At 45.5% G+C, this 15,520-nt stretch overlaps 1 protein-coding gene across 1 annotated transcript; it reads right to left on the bottom strand.

Moving 5' to 3' along the window:
- Positions 1–4,349: 4,349 nt before the first annotated feature.
- Positions 4,350–8,518, bottom strand: SMIM32 (small integral membrane protein 32). The gene is made up of 2 exons (XM_039701858.1): positions 8,353–8,518; positions 4,350–7,297 (listed from the first exon to the last, which is right to left on the bottom strand). Exon 2 carries the CDS (start codon positions 6,625–6,627, stop codon positions 6,307–6,309), a length of 321 nt encoding a protein of 106 aa, XP_039557792.1. The 5' UTR covers positions 6,628–7,297; positions 8,353–8,518; the 3' UTR covers positions 4,350–6,306.
- Positions 8,519–15,520: the final 7,002 nt, after the last annotated feature.

Below are 15,520 nucleotides of genomic sequence, written 5' to 3' on the forward strand. Positions count from 1 at the left end.
TACTTTTCTGTAGCTTTTTGGTAACATAAAAGCTGCTGTGCTCTCAAAAGCAGAGACTTAAATTATTTCATAACTTCATTTTAAAGAGTAGAATGCAGCCAGCCAAAATGGTATCATTTTGATAGTACTTCTAGAACTATTTTTGTACTACCAACTGAAGTATTTCTGTCAGACCTCAGCAATCTGATGTCTGTTGGGGGTGGTTGGGGTTTTTTTTCCTGCTGTGGCCAACCATAACATTTTGAAACAACTCATGGTACCTGTATGTGTTGAGCTTTGAACTGCTGACCAAGAGCCTTTCAGTGAATGAGGGCTGAGCAGATACCTCTTGTAACCCAGAGCTGCTGCAATAAAATGTACATTTAGAACTTTAGTGAACTGCATATTAGCTTGTTTTTAAAGACTGAGGGGAAGAAAATTTTTCCCTTGTTTACCAAGATACTGCAGAAATAGAGGGTGAAAAGTGGTGTGCATATATTAAATCTTTTTTTGGCAGGATGAGTAAAACAAAAACACTGAATCCCAATTCCACAATGACAGATGATTTCTTTAATATAAAACTGAAATGAAAATGTTGATACAGCTTTATCTTGTCTGGGCTTCCTGCTTTGGGATTTAGTTTTACCAGCAGACTGCCACCTGCAGTAATACTCTGAAATTCTGACATTTTCTCAATAATAAGAGCTTTTTTCCTCTGAATGAGCATCCAGTCACTCAGGTAAAAATGTATTTTTTTAATTAAACTTTTGATACTGTACTATTCTCATGGGTTTGCTTCTAAAACAATGATTGCCATGAGAATCCCCAGAAGACTTACTGTGGTAGTATTACACAGAATATACAGCCTAATTTTTGAGCAAGATCTCAGATGAAGTTTCAGTGGCTTATTGGCTTTTCAGAATCTTTATGTGTATTTTTATGAATAGTTTTTTTAAGTAAAAAGCAAGGAAACAAAATACTTTGATTATTAAAAGTTTTAAATAATGTAGAAACGAAGAGGGGCTTTTTTAAATCTTATTGGTCTTTGGGGAATTTGGAGGTAGAGTAACAACTCCAGGAGAATAGGTAGCCAAAGAAACCTCTGAAATTCTTTATTCGTAGGATTTTTACAGATGGAAAAAAAGTTTTGGGTGAAACAGCCCTCTTCCACCCCCTCTTCAACCTACACTGTGTGTTAAATAAGTCAGAGGCTGCTTCTGTTCACTGCTATGTGAAAAGCAAATTAAAGTAATTAAACACTGGGTGTCCCATACCCTGTGACAGGAGAGATCTTTCTTGTCCTGGAGCAGAGAGCAGCTTTCTGCCAGCTCAGTTTCACATTTAATTGCTGAGCTCTCTGTTGCTGTTTGATTTGCCCGTGCTCTGCTGGAGGGAGGAGCAGTGGGCAGCACATCCGAGGTGTCACAGGCAGCTCTGTCACTGTCACCTCCTGCAGCCCCCTGCCTCGGGCAGGAGCTGCTTGGCTGTCACCAGAGTTAGCAGAGACTGAGCTGCGGCACTGCAAGTGGGGATTGCACAGACTGGGACCACGGCACAGAAATGTTCCTGCCACAGGAGATGTGGGACAGCGAGGGCAAGGTGAAAGCCTCGTAATGACAGGTGGGATTTATATACACCAGCAGGTTAATGTGAAATATTTTTTTTTTCAGACTTAGGTCTTGAAAATAAGCTTCCAACAAGTGTACTTTGATAACATTTCCACTCCCAAAGACAAATTCTGTAAGACTACTTCACTCTCATGGAGGTGTGAGATCAGGGAGTTGAAGGGTGACTTTCTGGGGGATAGAAGCTTTGGGTCATCTCCAGCCATTCTGTGTTCCAGCTTCTTGCAGGGCTCCTTTTTTCCACAAGGCATTGGAAGAAAAACCCCATACTTTTTAAATTAGCAGCTTTTCTGTTCTAAGGCCAGTTTTATTTTGTTGTTTATAAATATCTTTTTTCCCCATTCTCTTTTTGAGAAATAACTTTGTTGTTTGCAATAATAGAATTTATTTCCAGGACTAAATTATAAGTACTGTGTAACCCAATCATTCCTGCAATTCCTGATTTTCTGAAGTCTCTTAGAGAAACTGCTGATGGCAAACTGAGGAGCCACTTGAGACAGCTTTGGGCTGTGTGACTTTCACTTCAGGCACAAAACAGACAAAATGGGCTCTGTTCAGCAAGAGCCAAATGGAGACTATTTTTTCTAAGATTTCAGGTCTCTGGTGAGCAGTGCCACTAAAAGATTTTAATAGAAGCAATTCTTAAGTTTCCTCTAAGAAAATGAGGTAAATGCAGTATATTAAAGTGCAAACTTAGCATGGACCAGGCTGTGTTCTTGAATAGAATTCGCCACTGGTGCTCTATGCAGATGCTCAGCCCTGAAGGGAAGAATTTTATGATTCCAGGAGGGCAAAAAGGAGGGCAAGAAGAGGAAAAAAATATTGAAAATATGTGACTATGTACCTTGTTGCCCTTGAGAACTTCTGTATAGATTAATGGATTTAGAGCAAACTTCTCTACTTGTAGTTTCTGGAATAAAGAACCTTCTAAACACAAATGTGCCATGAGCACAATCCAGGTCTCTTCCTTTCACCATCTCAGTCTGATACATCTTCCATTGTTTTAAATATTTCAAATATCAGGTAGGTAAAGCTCCTGGCTCTCAAAATGTGTAGGAGAGCAAGGACCATGGGCAGAGCAGTGGTCAGTGGGGTCACTGCCTTGGCAGAGCTGAACTGAACCTTTTCATCTGCTGGGGTCAGCTCTGGCCACACTCTGCTCTGTGGGAGTGGGGCAGCTGCTTAAGAAAAAAAACTTCTTAAAGCAAGTGAGTTACACATTGCAGTGGCCCCAGTGGTTTGGTACAGGTTTGGACTGTGATCATGGTCACCAGGGCATGAAGCTGCTAGAAAATAAAACTTCTTAAAGCAAGTGAGTTACACATTGCAGTGGCCCCAGTGGTTTGGTACAGGTTTGGACTGTGATCATGCCACATGATCAGCCTTGCCGTGCAGCACTGGCTTTGTTACCAGGCTGACTCCCCAGACAGACATGGAATATTTAGCTTTTAGGATTTATTCTTTACCTTTTGTCTTGCTCTGCAGTTTGCTGACTTGTGAGTCCTACAGGTGAGCTCTTTCCAGCAGAAACTGTGTGGCATAGGGTATAGAAAACCCTCAGCTCCTGATTTTCCTTAGGGGGAAGTGCAGGAGGACAAATGCTCATGGGGAAGCCCACTTGCAGCAGGAAATGTGAGAAGAAAGATGGGTCCTGCTGAGGCCCCAAAATGTTACCAAACCCAGTGTTCAGGCAGAGCAATGGATGGGTGAGCTCCCCGTTGTGGAATGCCCTCCCAGAGGAGCACAGAGCTGGTGGTTTCTCCCTGGTTACTCAGTACAGGGCTGTGACAAACTCCCTGTGGGCACTGCCTGTGCGTTCAAACAGAATGAAATATTACATCAGAATGAAATATCACAATAATAATAATCCATTGAAAGGCTGGCATCAGCTTCAAAGCATCTCACTGCTGCCAGGTGCAAATGATGAGTTGTTTCCCTGGCCCAGAGGGAGAGTTAGAACCCTCTTTACCTCTCAGGTCCTGATTCAGCAGGGCGCTTAGCCATGCATGTGAAGTGTGTGAATGCTCCTCAAACTGTTACAGGGGCTGCTCATCTTTGGAAAGCAAAGCCTGTAACAGTAAGAATTTCTCTAAACGGGGACCACTCTTCGTCTCCCAGCCTCGCTGCCCAGATTCCTGGTGTTTCACTCATCTTTAGTGTCGCAGTGTCTTGACCTCCAGCCTGCCTGGAGGAAAAGCCATCAGGAGGGGGAGGCTGCTGCAGGGCTCTGTTCAGAGGCTCTTAAAAGGCACATGGAGAAAATGGGATTTGGTCAAAGATGCAGGGACAGTGTGTTTGTGTCAGGGGCAGGACTGTGACTGGCAGAGAGTGAGAGAAAGGGAAGGAGAATCCATGTGGGACCCCACACGTGTCATACATCCAATAAAACAGTTCCAGCAGGTGAAGCCATGTCTGTCAGTCCCTCCCTGGTGTGCCTGTGGTTGGAAAGTGGATTTTTTGGTCAGCTTGAATTCTGAGCCTGGTGAAAGCTTTCTACACGTTTCGTACATTGGCTGAAATTATGGTGGTGCCCCATCCCTGGAAATGCTCAAAGCCAGATTGGAAGGGGCTTGGGGCAACCTGGCATTGGAAAATGACCCTGCCCATGGCAGGGGGGTTGGTACTGGATGAACTTTAAGGGCCTTTCCAACCCAAACTGTTCTATGTTTCTGAATATCATTAATGAAACTTTCTTCTGCAATAGAAATGATCCTGGATATTGATGAGAACAACACAGGACATGGACAAAAGCATTCCCAGAAAATCAGTTAACACTTTTAGCATGACAGGTTCTTCTGTAGTATTACTCCAACCAGGCTGTGGAGAAAAATAGGATTATTCTGGAGCTATTCTTGAATGTTTAAATAAAGAGTGCAAAGCAACGTGTGCTCTGTCAGGTTCTGAGGCTTTTGCCAGCAGAAATTCTTAGACCAAACTCATTATGGCTGGTAGCTGAAAACAAGCTGTCATTACTTAAAAATAAATAAGAAATGCCTGATTTGATAAAACTTGATTTATTGAAAAAGGGCTGAGAGAAATACACTTGCATTTATTGTTGCTTTCTGCATTAATTGGAATTACACCAGTTAAATTTGGTTCAGAGGAAATATTGGCCACATATCAAGGAATAAAATATTGAAATCTGTTATGTAGTAGTTTAGCTTATTGGAGCAAAATAAAACATGGTAACAAAGACAATGACATGGAAGTGTTATCAACTGTGCAATTCTTGGGTTAAAAAAGAAGCAGCTTGCAAACAGACTTCCATATATACACATTTTGTCTGTGTTCTTGAGTGCAAGCCTGTATGTGTGTGTAATTGCATTGTAAAATCTCCTCCTTTGGATGAAATAAGTTATGTACACATATATACATCTGGAGTACTCTGCAGTTCAAGAACAGGGTTAGGAGCAGCATCTGACACCACTGTGAAACCCATTTCAGATGATCCAATACCCAAAACTGCAGCTAAAACAGAATTTAGGACTGGGTGTTTCTGGATAGCTGCAATTCTCCTGTATGTTGAGCCATTTGATTTAAAAAACAACAACAATAACAAAAAACACAAAAAAACCCCACACCAAACCAACAAAACCCAAGCCCTTTGCCTGCAGTTTGTGGGAATTATGGACACTCTTTCCAAATTCATGCAGCTTCATCTGGAATTGAGCTGTAACTGCAAGTTTACAAGAAATCAGCATCTACAAAATAGATTGTCACCTACCAGTGTTAAGCAGAAGGTTTTTTTTTTGTTCTGATTTTTGAAAAAAATCAGATAGTAATTTGAAATTGTAAGGGTTGCCAGTGACCAGTGTTGAATAAAGCTGTTGTAATATTGATAATTCATGTTTCTAATTGGGCAAGGTTTAGATGAAGAGCATGGAGTGACAAAGTAAAGCTACTATTCCTATAAAGCTGTGTTTTATGGCTTTCAGAACTTATCCACTTTGTGTATTAAACTTGGAGCACTCTCCTCACACTTTTCAATAGTTTGCATAATATTAAATAAATTAATTTTCCTTCCCCACTTCTCCCCATCTTGATTATTTTGGTTTCATGCTGTGGCAAATAATTTCCTTTGCAGTTTATGAAAGATGAAAATAAATTCCTTAGGCAGTAAGTGTTTCACATAAGTGGTAACTTAAGACTTGATCAATGATGCATTCAAACATCAAAAACAGCCTTAACAGAATGACAATCAAAAGCCCAAATAAACATTTTTCATTTTCTCCTCCTGCCTGGCAGGCCTCCCACAGCATCACCATGCTGTTCCAGCAGCAGTTGGGAGAAACCCATCTCTGGAGCTGTTAGGTAAATACACTGGTTTTTTACATTTGATGCTTGTTTTCCTAAACATGGGGGAACAAGCTCCACCAGATGCCCAAATCAGAGATTGTTGTTAATACAATTATCCTTGTATGGACACTGAATGGGTGGATGATGACATTTGCATACACACAGAGCTTAATCTGGAATCACGGGGCAATTTTTTGCAAAAAACTGTATCAATTTGCTAAAGCATTCTCTTCAGTTCATAACAGAGCTTTTTATTTACAGCTACTCAGATTGGCATACAGCATAATTTTGAGCAATCTCCTCCTGCCCACTACTCTAAAGGGGGTCACATCCATGCACTGGCACATGGCACAAACTCCTTTTTGCACGGGGTTTGTGGTGCCTGCTCCTGCTGGAATGAGAAGTGTCAGACAGCTTGTGTCCTCCACGGGTTCCTCGCCTCCCTGAGCGATCTGTCGTAAGGAAGAGTAGCAAAAAAAGAATTTTTCAGCTGGCAGTTTATGAAGAACACAATGAATGTCACAGTCAAGAACAGAAAGAAAAATAGAATTATGTAAGTCACCAGGTCTGGCTTATTTATTTCCCCTTCTTTTAACACCCGGGCTGTGGACATGTAAAGAGCAGAGGAGCTCACGGGTCTCGGAGTGCTGCTCAGGTAGGGCGTGTTGGTCTGAATCATTAGGTGAGCTTCGGTGGCACTGGTTGAATTGAGCAATTCACTATACATGTTCTTGCTTAAATTTCTTCCGCAGCAGAAGTAAAACAGGAGGACAAACGCAGTCAGTCTTTGGCATAGGAAAGAAATAATGTTCCTGCTTGTAAAAGGATGCAACCCAGCCGCATGTTGTCTAAAGCAAATTAATTCACTTGCACGGCTCAGTGACTCTCTTTTAAATCTTCTTGGCTCATATTTACAGCATTTACCCACAAATATTAATCAAAAATGATACAGGTACCTCGTGTCCTGGCCCTGGTTCCCCCAGCACGCCGGGTTTGGGGAGATGCTCTGGCTCATCTGCGGTCAGCAGGGATGTGCGGGGAGAGCTGCGAGCCCGGTGCCCCGCTCCGGCACGGGCTGGGCACGGCAGAGCTCCTTCAGCCCGGCTGGCGGGCACCGAGCAGCCCTGGCAGCGCTCACCGCCCGCCGAGGGGCGGCACGGTGGCTCTGCAGCCGCTCTGCACAAGTGGGGCGCACAGAAATCCGGGGTTAAGCGGCATCTGTGCAGAGAGGCAGCCGCTGCCCGGAGATGCTGCCGTGGCGGGTCTGTGCCTCGGGAGGCTCCGTGCTGCCGAAATCCTGGCGCTGGGAAGCATTAGTTGACTTTCCTAATCCCAGTTAACGGCGCTCTGTGGAGCCGGGGTTAAGAGGCTGAGCTTTCCAGGCACTCCTTTCATTGCTTTGAGAGAAATAAATTTTAAAAAATAATAATTAAAAAAAGAGCGACGTCCCTTTGTCCGGGAAAGAAACCCCAAAACAGCTTCCCTGGGGATTCAGTTCTCAGGGAGGCTCCCAGCGCTGGCTCAGCCAGGGCGGGCTCTGTTGGACCCGGCTTTGCCCGGCCGCAGCTCCAGCCCGGGCAGGGCAGGGCTGCACACTGCTGCCGAGCCCGCGCTGCAGCTGGCACTGACACGATGCTAAAAAGGAAGAGATCTTCGGATAAATTCCCGTGAGTGCCTGAGGCTCTGGCTGGAGGTTTTGAGCTGGGGGAGGGCAGCAGAGAACGGGACAAAAAAGAAGAAAATTGCCTCAAAACCTTTCTTTCTTCTTCAGCCCTTTATTGTTTAAACCTAGAGTAATCAATGTCCCTTTTTCTTTCTTCTTCTTTTTTTTTTTTTTTTTTGGTTACTCCTCTGTGATCCCCAGCAACCTCTCCAGCCTGACAATTAGCATGTTAATTCTTTTTTTTCAGCAAATTGCTTTATGCTGCTATTAGCTCCTGGCTGCTCGCCAGCTTGCTCTCACAATCTCCCATGCATCAGATAAGCGCCGTTAATACTTTTATTTTAACGCATTGGAACTTGAAAAACGGGCAGGGGAGATGAGAGAGGAGTGAGGAAGAGTAACTGGGCAGAGGAAAACACCACCTCCAGCCCCAGGGTGCTGATCCCAGCAAATGCTAAAGCTGCTTATGATGAGCTGTTGCAGCCAACAGTGCCAGTGGTTAAACATTTCACTTAGCATAATAAATGTTTCTGCTGGGAGAGGGCAAATGAAGAGAAGAGGAATCTTCTGGTCAGTTAGATCTGAATAAAATCAAGTCAAATTGACACATTCTGAGGCCCTGGTCAGCACGTTCCTCATGTCCTGCCAAGCTCCAGGTGCTCTAGTTAAACCCTTGTGCCACCAGCAGCTCTGCTGGGCTGGTAGAAAGCTGACACTTCTCTGTCACATTCCTGCTCACATCCTCCTGCATCCATCCTCAGGAGAGCCATTACCTGTGTGTTTACTTACAAGGCCTGGGGACCCTGTCATCCACAAGGAGGTCTTCCTCTGTGGAAGGTTTTCTTGACTTTTGCTCCTCTTTCCCTGTTCTTCCCGTTTTTCAGCCCAAGTGCTCTGAGTGCCCCATGCTGCTCTCCAGGATGGCAGCAGGGGCTTTTCCTGCCTGCCCCCAGTGCTCCTCTGGGAGCACATCTCCTGCCCACACCTGTTTACCCTGTGGGTTCAAAGAGCAGGATGCTGAGGCAGGCAGCCACGGGGGCTGGAAAAATCAACAGGGCCAGAGTTTGAACTCTCATGTTGCAGCGTCTCCTTCCATGCCTCCTTCAAAGAGGGGACTCCGAGCAGCAGCATGGCAAGGCTGAATGTCTTCCCAGCACCATCCCAACTTCAGCTCTCTCCTCTCTGAACTGTTTTTGAGTTTAACAAAGCTTTACATCCTTTTTTATTTATTTTCTTTATTGTTTTTATTAATATGTAGGAAAACCAAGAAGGCATCTGGGGCTGAATCCTAAGACAGTGTGCACAGTCTTAATGTTTAACATACAGGCTCTCTGCAGATGTTTCCAACTCTGTAATAGGAGGGAAATGCAACAAAAGATGCAGAGGGATGTCATGGCCATTGATGTGTTTCCTCCCTGCACAGAAGTGCGGTGCAGAAGAGCTCTGCCAGGGGCTCCTTGGCACCTTTAGCCTCCATCCCTCCTTTGAGCCCGTGGGGAGCATTTCCCTGGGGGAGGATGCACAGTCCAGGGACAGGATGGTTCCCTCACTGCTGGGACAGGGCAAAGGCCAGAGCTGTTTGCTCTGCCCAGTAAATGCCCCCAAACCTCTCATGGGGCTGCATCCCTGCCCTCACACACGGGGGTGCCCCCTGAGCACCCTCTTTCCACCCTCTTCACAGGGAGGTTGCATGAAGACACAGAGCCAGAATCTTTATTTTTCCCTTTTGCTCCCACACCGTGTTCTCTCTCATTCCTGGAAGGATCCTGCCCTGAGGGGGCCGTGTCTCAGCTCTGGTGCCAGTGCTGGGATTGTTTCCAGTGCCCAGCATGGGGAGCAATCCTTGGGGTGTTTTACAGGCTTTGTGTGCACACAGGGAGTTCTGAACTCCTCTTGCTTTTTGGCTGGCTGGCTGGAGCTCATATACAAACTGGTGAGAAGCCTTGGGAGTAAATCAGATGTATTTACTGTGGCACTGTATCCAGGCTTAATCTTAAAACAGCTAAATTGCCATAAATAACACCTTAATTGCAAAAATAAGAGCTGATCCTTTCTCTTTGTTCTCCTTAATTTGGAAGAGTTTTTAAAGTCTTCAGTTCCTTTTAATTTTTCCTCATTAACTTATTCCTTATTTAGTAGTTTCACTGGGTTTGTTTCTCGGTTTTGGGGATTTTTTTAATTCTTTCCCAAGGCTGCCAGCATTTAGTGGCTGATTTTGTTAGCTTTTATGTGCACTGGCAGTAGCACTGCAAGGACAAACACAGAGCCTCTGACACTGGCTAGAGTTTAATGATAATAAACTTTAGAGTGTTGCAACTTCCTGTCCTGCTTAGAAACTGGGTCAGCATCGCTGGCCCTGGTGGCATCCTGGGGACAATCCTGGGGCTGGAAAGGCTTCTGCCTCCCCCTGTGTCACCCCCACCTCTGGGTTTGTCTGCCCTCAGCTACGTTCAACAGCAAGAAGTTTTGTCCAGGTGTGTTGGAGCCCCAGCAGACCTGCAGGAGTTGGTTGATGGTTGTGGTGACTCGGTGGCAGCTCTGGTCCAGTCTTGCCAAGGTGTGAAGTAAATAATGACATAAACTGTCCAGAGCTGAACGGAGGGAGAACAGAGCCTGTGCCCCTCAGCCCATCCCCTGCTGCTCTCCAGGCTGGCAGGATGATCCTGTTTGCTTTAACAATCCTCCAGCCCAGCTCCCACCACACACAGCACAAATCTTAGCGGGTGGGAATTGCTGGGCGTTGATCCACACTCTGGAAGGCTGGAGCCTTTCCCCAGCTCCAGCCTGGTAAATAATGCATGATGTCTCTCTCATGTGCTTACGCAACCCCTACCACGATAAACACCAACCCAGGGAAATGAAAGTGGAAAGAAACATTATCTTTCTCCGTAATGCAACCATTTACAATCTGCATTACGATCCTCCTGCTCTGCAGAGTGAGCAGCAGTCAGGGGGATGTTTCTATTAGCAGACCAGAATGCAACAAATCACAGGCTGTAACTTTCCAGTGCCGCATAAAAGCAGCTTAAAACCATATAAAGGAAAGAAAATAAAAATAACATACAGGGATTATTTCCTTTTCTGTTCACTCCAAAGGCGAATACTTATTTCCAGGTGCCTGAGTTGCAGATATTTAGGAACATATTTTTAAGTGCAGGACCATAAAATTTAGCACTAGACACCTAATGTGGGGATCTTGCCTTTGGTTCTTAAATATGGGGCAGGATGCCTGAAGAAATTGGCTCAAGTGCAGAAAAGTCATGAAAATGTTTTGTTTCAGAAGAGCTTGTGTGTGTTATTTCAAACTAACTTCTACCATGAGGTTCTCAGGACATGTTTGCACCAGCTAAAGCAGGAGCATTTAGGAAGTTTCCAGAGAAGTCTGAGGCAGTGGGGTGGAACTGGGTCATCTTAAGGTCCCTTCCAACGCAAACCATTCTGGGATTCTATAAAGGGAGCTTGTGTGTGTGTGGTCAGTGCTGCATCCAGATCCTCTGCTCTTCTCCAGGCTGGGAGGTGCTGTGATTCACCCAGCCATGGGATGGGCAATGAGCACCACACACCTCCTGCCCTCCCAGTAAGCTTTGCCCGTGCTCCAGTGGGTGTAGGGGAGTGAGTCTGGCTGTTACCTGGGTGGTGGGAGCATCCCAGCCTCCCTGCCCTGCCTTCACTGGCTTCTGAGGGGCTCTGCAGGGTGCAGAGCTTCACCCTCGGTGAAAGGTTGTGTGTGGTCATGCATGGGTTCCCTGGGTCCTGACCAAAATTGTAATTTTCTCTGTGCAGTCACCTTCTTGGTGTGTTCAGAAGGCAAAGCACAGCTTGATGGAGTTTCACACAGCCAGGAGATGTGGGTGGGCATCCAGTGACCCCCCTGGGGACGCAGCTTCCATACATCCACCCATGGAGAACACGGGCAGGAGGTGCTCTGGAAGAAAAAGCAAAAGGTTTAATTGCAGAGAAAGGTTGACTTTGGTACCTCCTTTACACTCAAACAGATCCTGAGTCAAACAGTGCTGGTTTTTCAGCTGAGCTGGGAACAAACGGGGCCGTGGAGCTGGGCTGGGCTCTGCAGCAGGAGAAAAGCTCCCCCCAGCTCAGGGCTGCCAGCTCAGCCCTCGGCTGGGCACTGTGGTGCTGCCTGCATGTGCTGGCTCAGGAGCACATCAGTCCTGGCCCTGCAGCACCAGGATGCTCCCTGGGGCTGCTTCTGGTCCAGCCTGGTGCTCCCTGGGGCAGGGAGGCAAGTCCAAGGACAGAAATGTGCAGTAACAAGGCTGTGTGCTGCTCACTGGGTCTGTGTGGCCAGAGTTTAACCCCAATTATTGGGGGATGAATTTTAGTAAGAAAAGAAAGGATGAAGGGATTAAACTCACTGCAAGGTTTCAGTTCTGAATATGGTTTGTTTCTGGTGTTAGCAGTCCCTCACCAACTTGCAATGTGAATAAAAGGCAGTATCAGTCCCATCCTGAATAGATCCTCTGGGCATCAGAAGGAGATTTGGGGAGGCTGTGAAAAATTGTGCTTCTCACCTGTCTCCTATTCATGTCTCTTCTCAAAAGGATTAAAGGGAGTCTTTCTCCAGGCTGCTGCACAAAAGATATCCCACCTGTGTGTATAACCCTCCTGCGTGTTCCACTGTATGCTGCAAAACTTCCCATTTAACTGCAATGTTAACTTCATTGTAGGGAATTCAGACCAGCAGTGGCTGGGGGTCCCCATCACCTCTTGAAAAAGTCTTGAACTCAGGCAGAAATTCTCTGGCATCGCCCTCCTTCTCCCTACATTAATTTTGCCAGTATCAGATGTTTGGGATGACCAAGGACTGTTTCTGAAGCCTCACAGATCATCACAGGTTCTTTTATTACCAGAATCCATCTTTATTTATGGCTTCTTGCTGGTGCAACTCACCTGTCTGGTGTCAGGAATTTTCCCTCCTCTGTTTGTGAGCCCTGGGCAGGGTCTGTCAGCGGTGGGCAGCTGTGGCTGTGTCTGTCAGGCAGTGGGTGACAGCCTGGGGAGATGGGGTTCCTCTTTCTTCTCTGGTTATTGATTTTTGCTCTGTTTGTCTTAAGGTTCATATTTATTGTAAATTCTGAGGGGAGTCAACAGCAAGTAATAAGGTGAGTTATTAAACCTGGGTGATCCCCTAGAAATAGAGGGGGAAGTTATTTTACAGCCCATGGAGCTCCTGCCTCCCTGCATGCCTGCCAAGCCTGGGTGTCCCTGGTCATGTTCTGTGCAACAAGATATCTATTTTGCAATATCTTAGTTTGCAAACTCCTCCTTAGTTTGAAAAACAGACTTGGTAATACTTCCTTACCCTGCAGGGATCCAGAGGATTAATCAGTAAAGGTGGCAAGGTGCTCTGATGCGGTTAAAAATTTAAAAAAAAAAAAAAGACTAAAGAACCATCTAAAACAGGGTGGAAGATGGAGCTGAACCCTGGGGGTGATGAAGCTGAAATTTTAATAAGCTATTGACACTCTCTGGAAAGTTATACCATCATCCCACTGGAGTACCAGTCTCTCAGTGTGGCTGGCTACTGCTTTAAGATGTATTTCCATCTATGACTGTGAAAAAATTAAAGGAAAATTGAACACAGTGTTCCTCAGCAGGCCAGGGATTGGGGAGTTTAATTGCTTGTGTGCTGCTTGATAAAGAAAAACAGTTTTGTGATTTCTAATTTGTCATTCAGAACAGTCTGACTCAAGAAATCACATTGCTTGTTTTTTAACTCCAGGGTCTTTTTGATGTTATGATTGAAACCTCCTCTAAAACACACAGAACACCTCTGAAAACAGGGCCTGCCCATAGCAGGGGACAGTCTGTCCTCAGCAGAGCCCAGGTTTCCATCAGAAGAGATCTTGTTTGTGTCCCAAACTGAAGTAAATTAAGCATGGCAGAACAAAAACTCTGTTTCAATTTTTAAAATGAAATCCTTAATTGAGAAAATCAACCTCTTCCTATTTTCCTGCTCTCTAAAAACACCCGCAGATTTACAAGGGAAGGTAAATCCATCATTTCCATCCTACAGGAGAGCTGATCTGAAAGATTTGTGCTGTTCACTGAAGACACTCGCCCAAAAAGGGAGACAAAAGGCTCTTAGACCTGTACATCAGGTTTCTGTGTCTGTTTATTCCTTGTTCTGGGGTGGAGTCTGTATCCCAGAGAAGGATTCGACATTACAAAATTTTACATATTTACATATGGTCAGCACTTTCTATTTCAGATACATTTTATTATAGAAGTGACCACGCACTGTCCCTGCCTGAGCAGACCCAGCCTTGAATCAGATGACACTTTTCTGGTGATCCAGATTTCTGTGTCTCCACAAACCCTGGAGCATCCTCTCCCTGTTTCTGTCAGGGCTGCTGGTCAGACCTTTGGGGAGAGCCAGAGGAGAGGAAAGCCCAGCTGCCAGGGAGAGGTGGAGAACCAGATCTGTGAGTGGGCAGCCCAGCTGTCAGTGCCTGCAGGAGGAATCCACCCAGGCTGGCACAGCTTACCCTTGGGAGTCCTCTGTGTCCTCCGTGTCCCCTTCCCAGCTGTGCCAGCCCTGCCTTTGGCTCTCCCTGCCTGAGCCTGTAATTATCAGTGATCAAGGCAAGGTGCTGCCCACGCTGCCACAGGGGATGGCAGTGCAGCGTGCTGGAGCACTTCTGCTTTGGAAGCCTTAGAAATCTGGCAGGGTGCCCTGGTTTAGGGCAAATTTGGGAGAAAACCTCCAAAGGGGGCCCCTCCAGAAAGCAAACCCACACGGGCTCTCCCCCCAACCAGTTTGGGAAGGATTCCTCAGAGAGAAGTGGAAAGAACCTGCTTATTTAGCAGGCAAAACACCCCCAGCACACAAAATTAACAATACTGGATGACAACACTCTCTCACCAATCTGAAAAGGATGGCAAATTCAGAAAGTCTCTCCTGGCAGTGGTGGCTCTGTTGTCGCTCCCTCCAGCACTGGGGATAGCTGCTGCAGCCACAGGATGCAAACTCTGGGTGTTTCCCAGGTCCCAGCCTGGAGCAGGTTTGAATGGTTCCAAAAAGGGAAAGAAAACAGTCCAGGGAAAGATTTGGACTGCTTAGCTAAACTAACTAGCGAGCAGAAGCAAAAAGCAAGAGCAAAGCAAAAAGCCAGGCAAAAATCAAAACCCACACTATGTACTGCCCTGTCTGTCTGTCCTGCCAGCCGTGGGGGAGCAGGCTGATAACAAACCAAAACAAAACTTCAGTCTTGAAGGCACAGAACATAATATCCAGCATTAACAGAACACACATCTGGGGATACAAGCATCACAACATCACCCTGGGACACAGGGCCAGGGCTGACCCAGAGCAGGGGTGCCCTGGTCCTCATGGCCACCCAGCAGAGCTGGAAAATGCCCTTGGCAAAGCTGCTCTGAACTTGGGCTTATTGAATCTACCTGGAAATAAAATCTACCAGGGTGTGACAAGGGTTATTGTAACAATCTAAAATCTTTTTGCTTCTGGAATAGCTGCTCCTTCATGGAGCAAGAAAATTGGTTTTAATTTCATTGCCATAGTTTCATGGAAATAAATTTGAGCAACTCATACTCCACTATCAGTTAGAAAAGCATTATTTTCTTTTTCCCACCAGTAAGAGTGCTCATAAAACTGTGTGAAATATAAAGCAAATAGAAATACTTGCAACTAATTTTCCCCCATTAATAAAGTAAAAACTTTACCTGATTTTTAACTTTGCAGAGGAAATCAGTGTTAGCAAGAGATGTTTCTTTTGAGGTGATGGAAGATCTTGTTACTCACTCATGTTCCTTGCCTAGATAGAAGCAGATACATTCCTGTTGTATTTTAATTAATTCTAAACCTATGCAGGTGAGGAGTACAGTACAGTGTTATTAAAATTCATGCTTCATAATCAGAACAGTTAGTGCAGTCTCTGAGAACAGCAAACTAAAGAGCTTTTAACTTTGGTTAAGAGTG

Source organism: Passer montanus, unplaced genomic scaffold (assembly GCF_014805655.1).
Source record: "Passer montanus isolate IOZ18808 unplaced genomic scaffold, ASM1480565v1 scaffold15, whole genome shotgun sequence".
NCBI classification, from domain to species: Eukaryota; Metazoa; Chordata; class Aves; order Passeriformes; family Passeridae; genus Passer; species Passer montanus.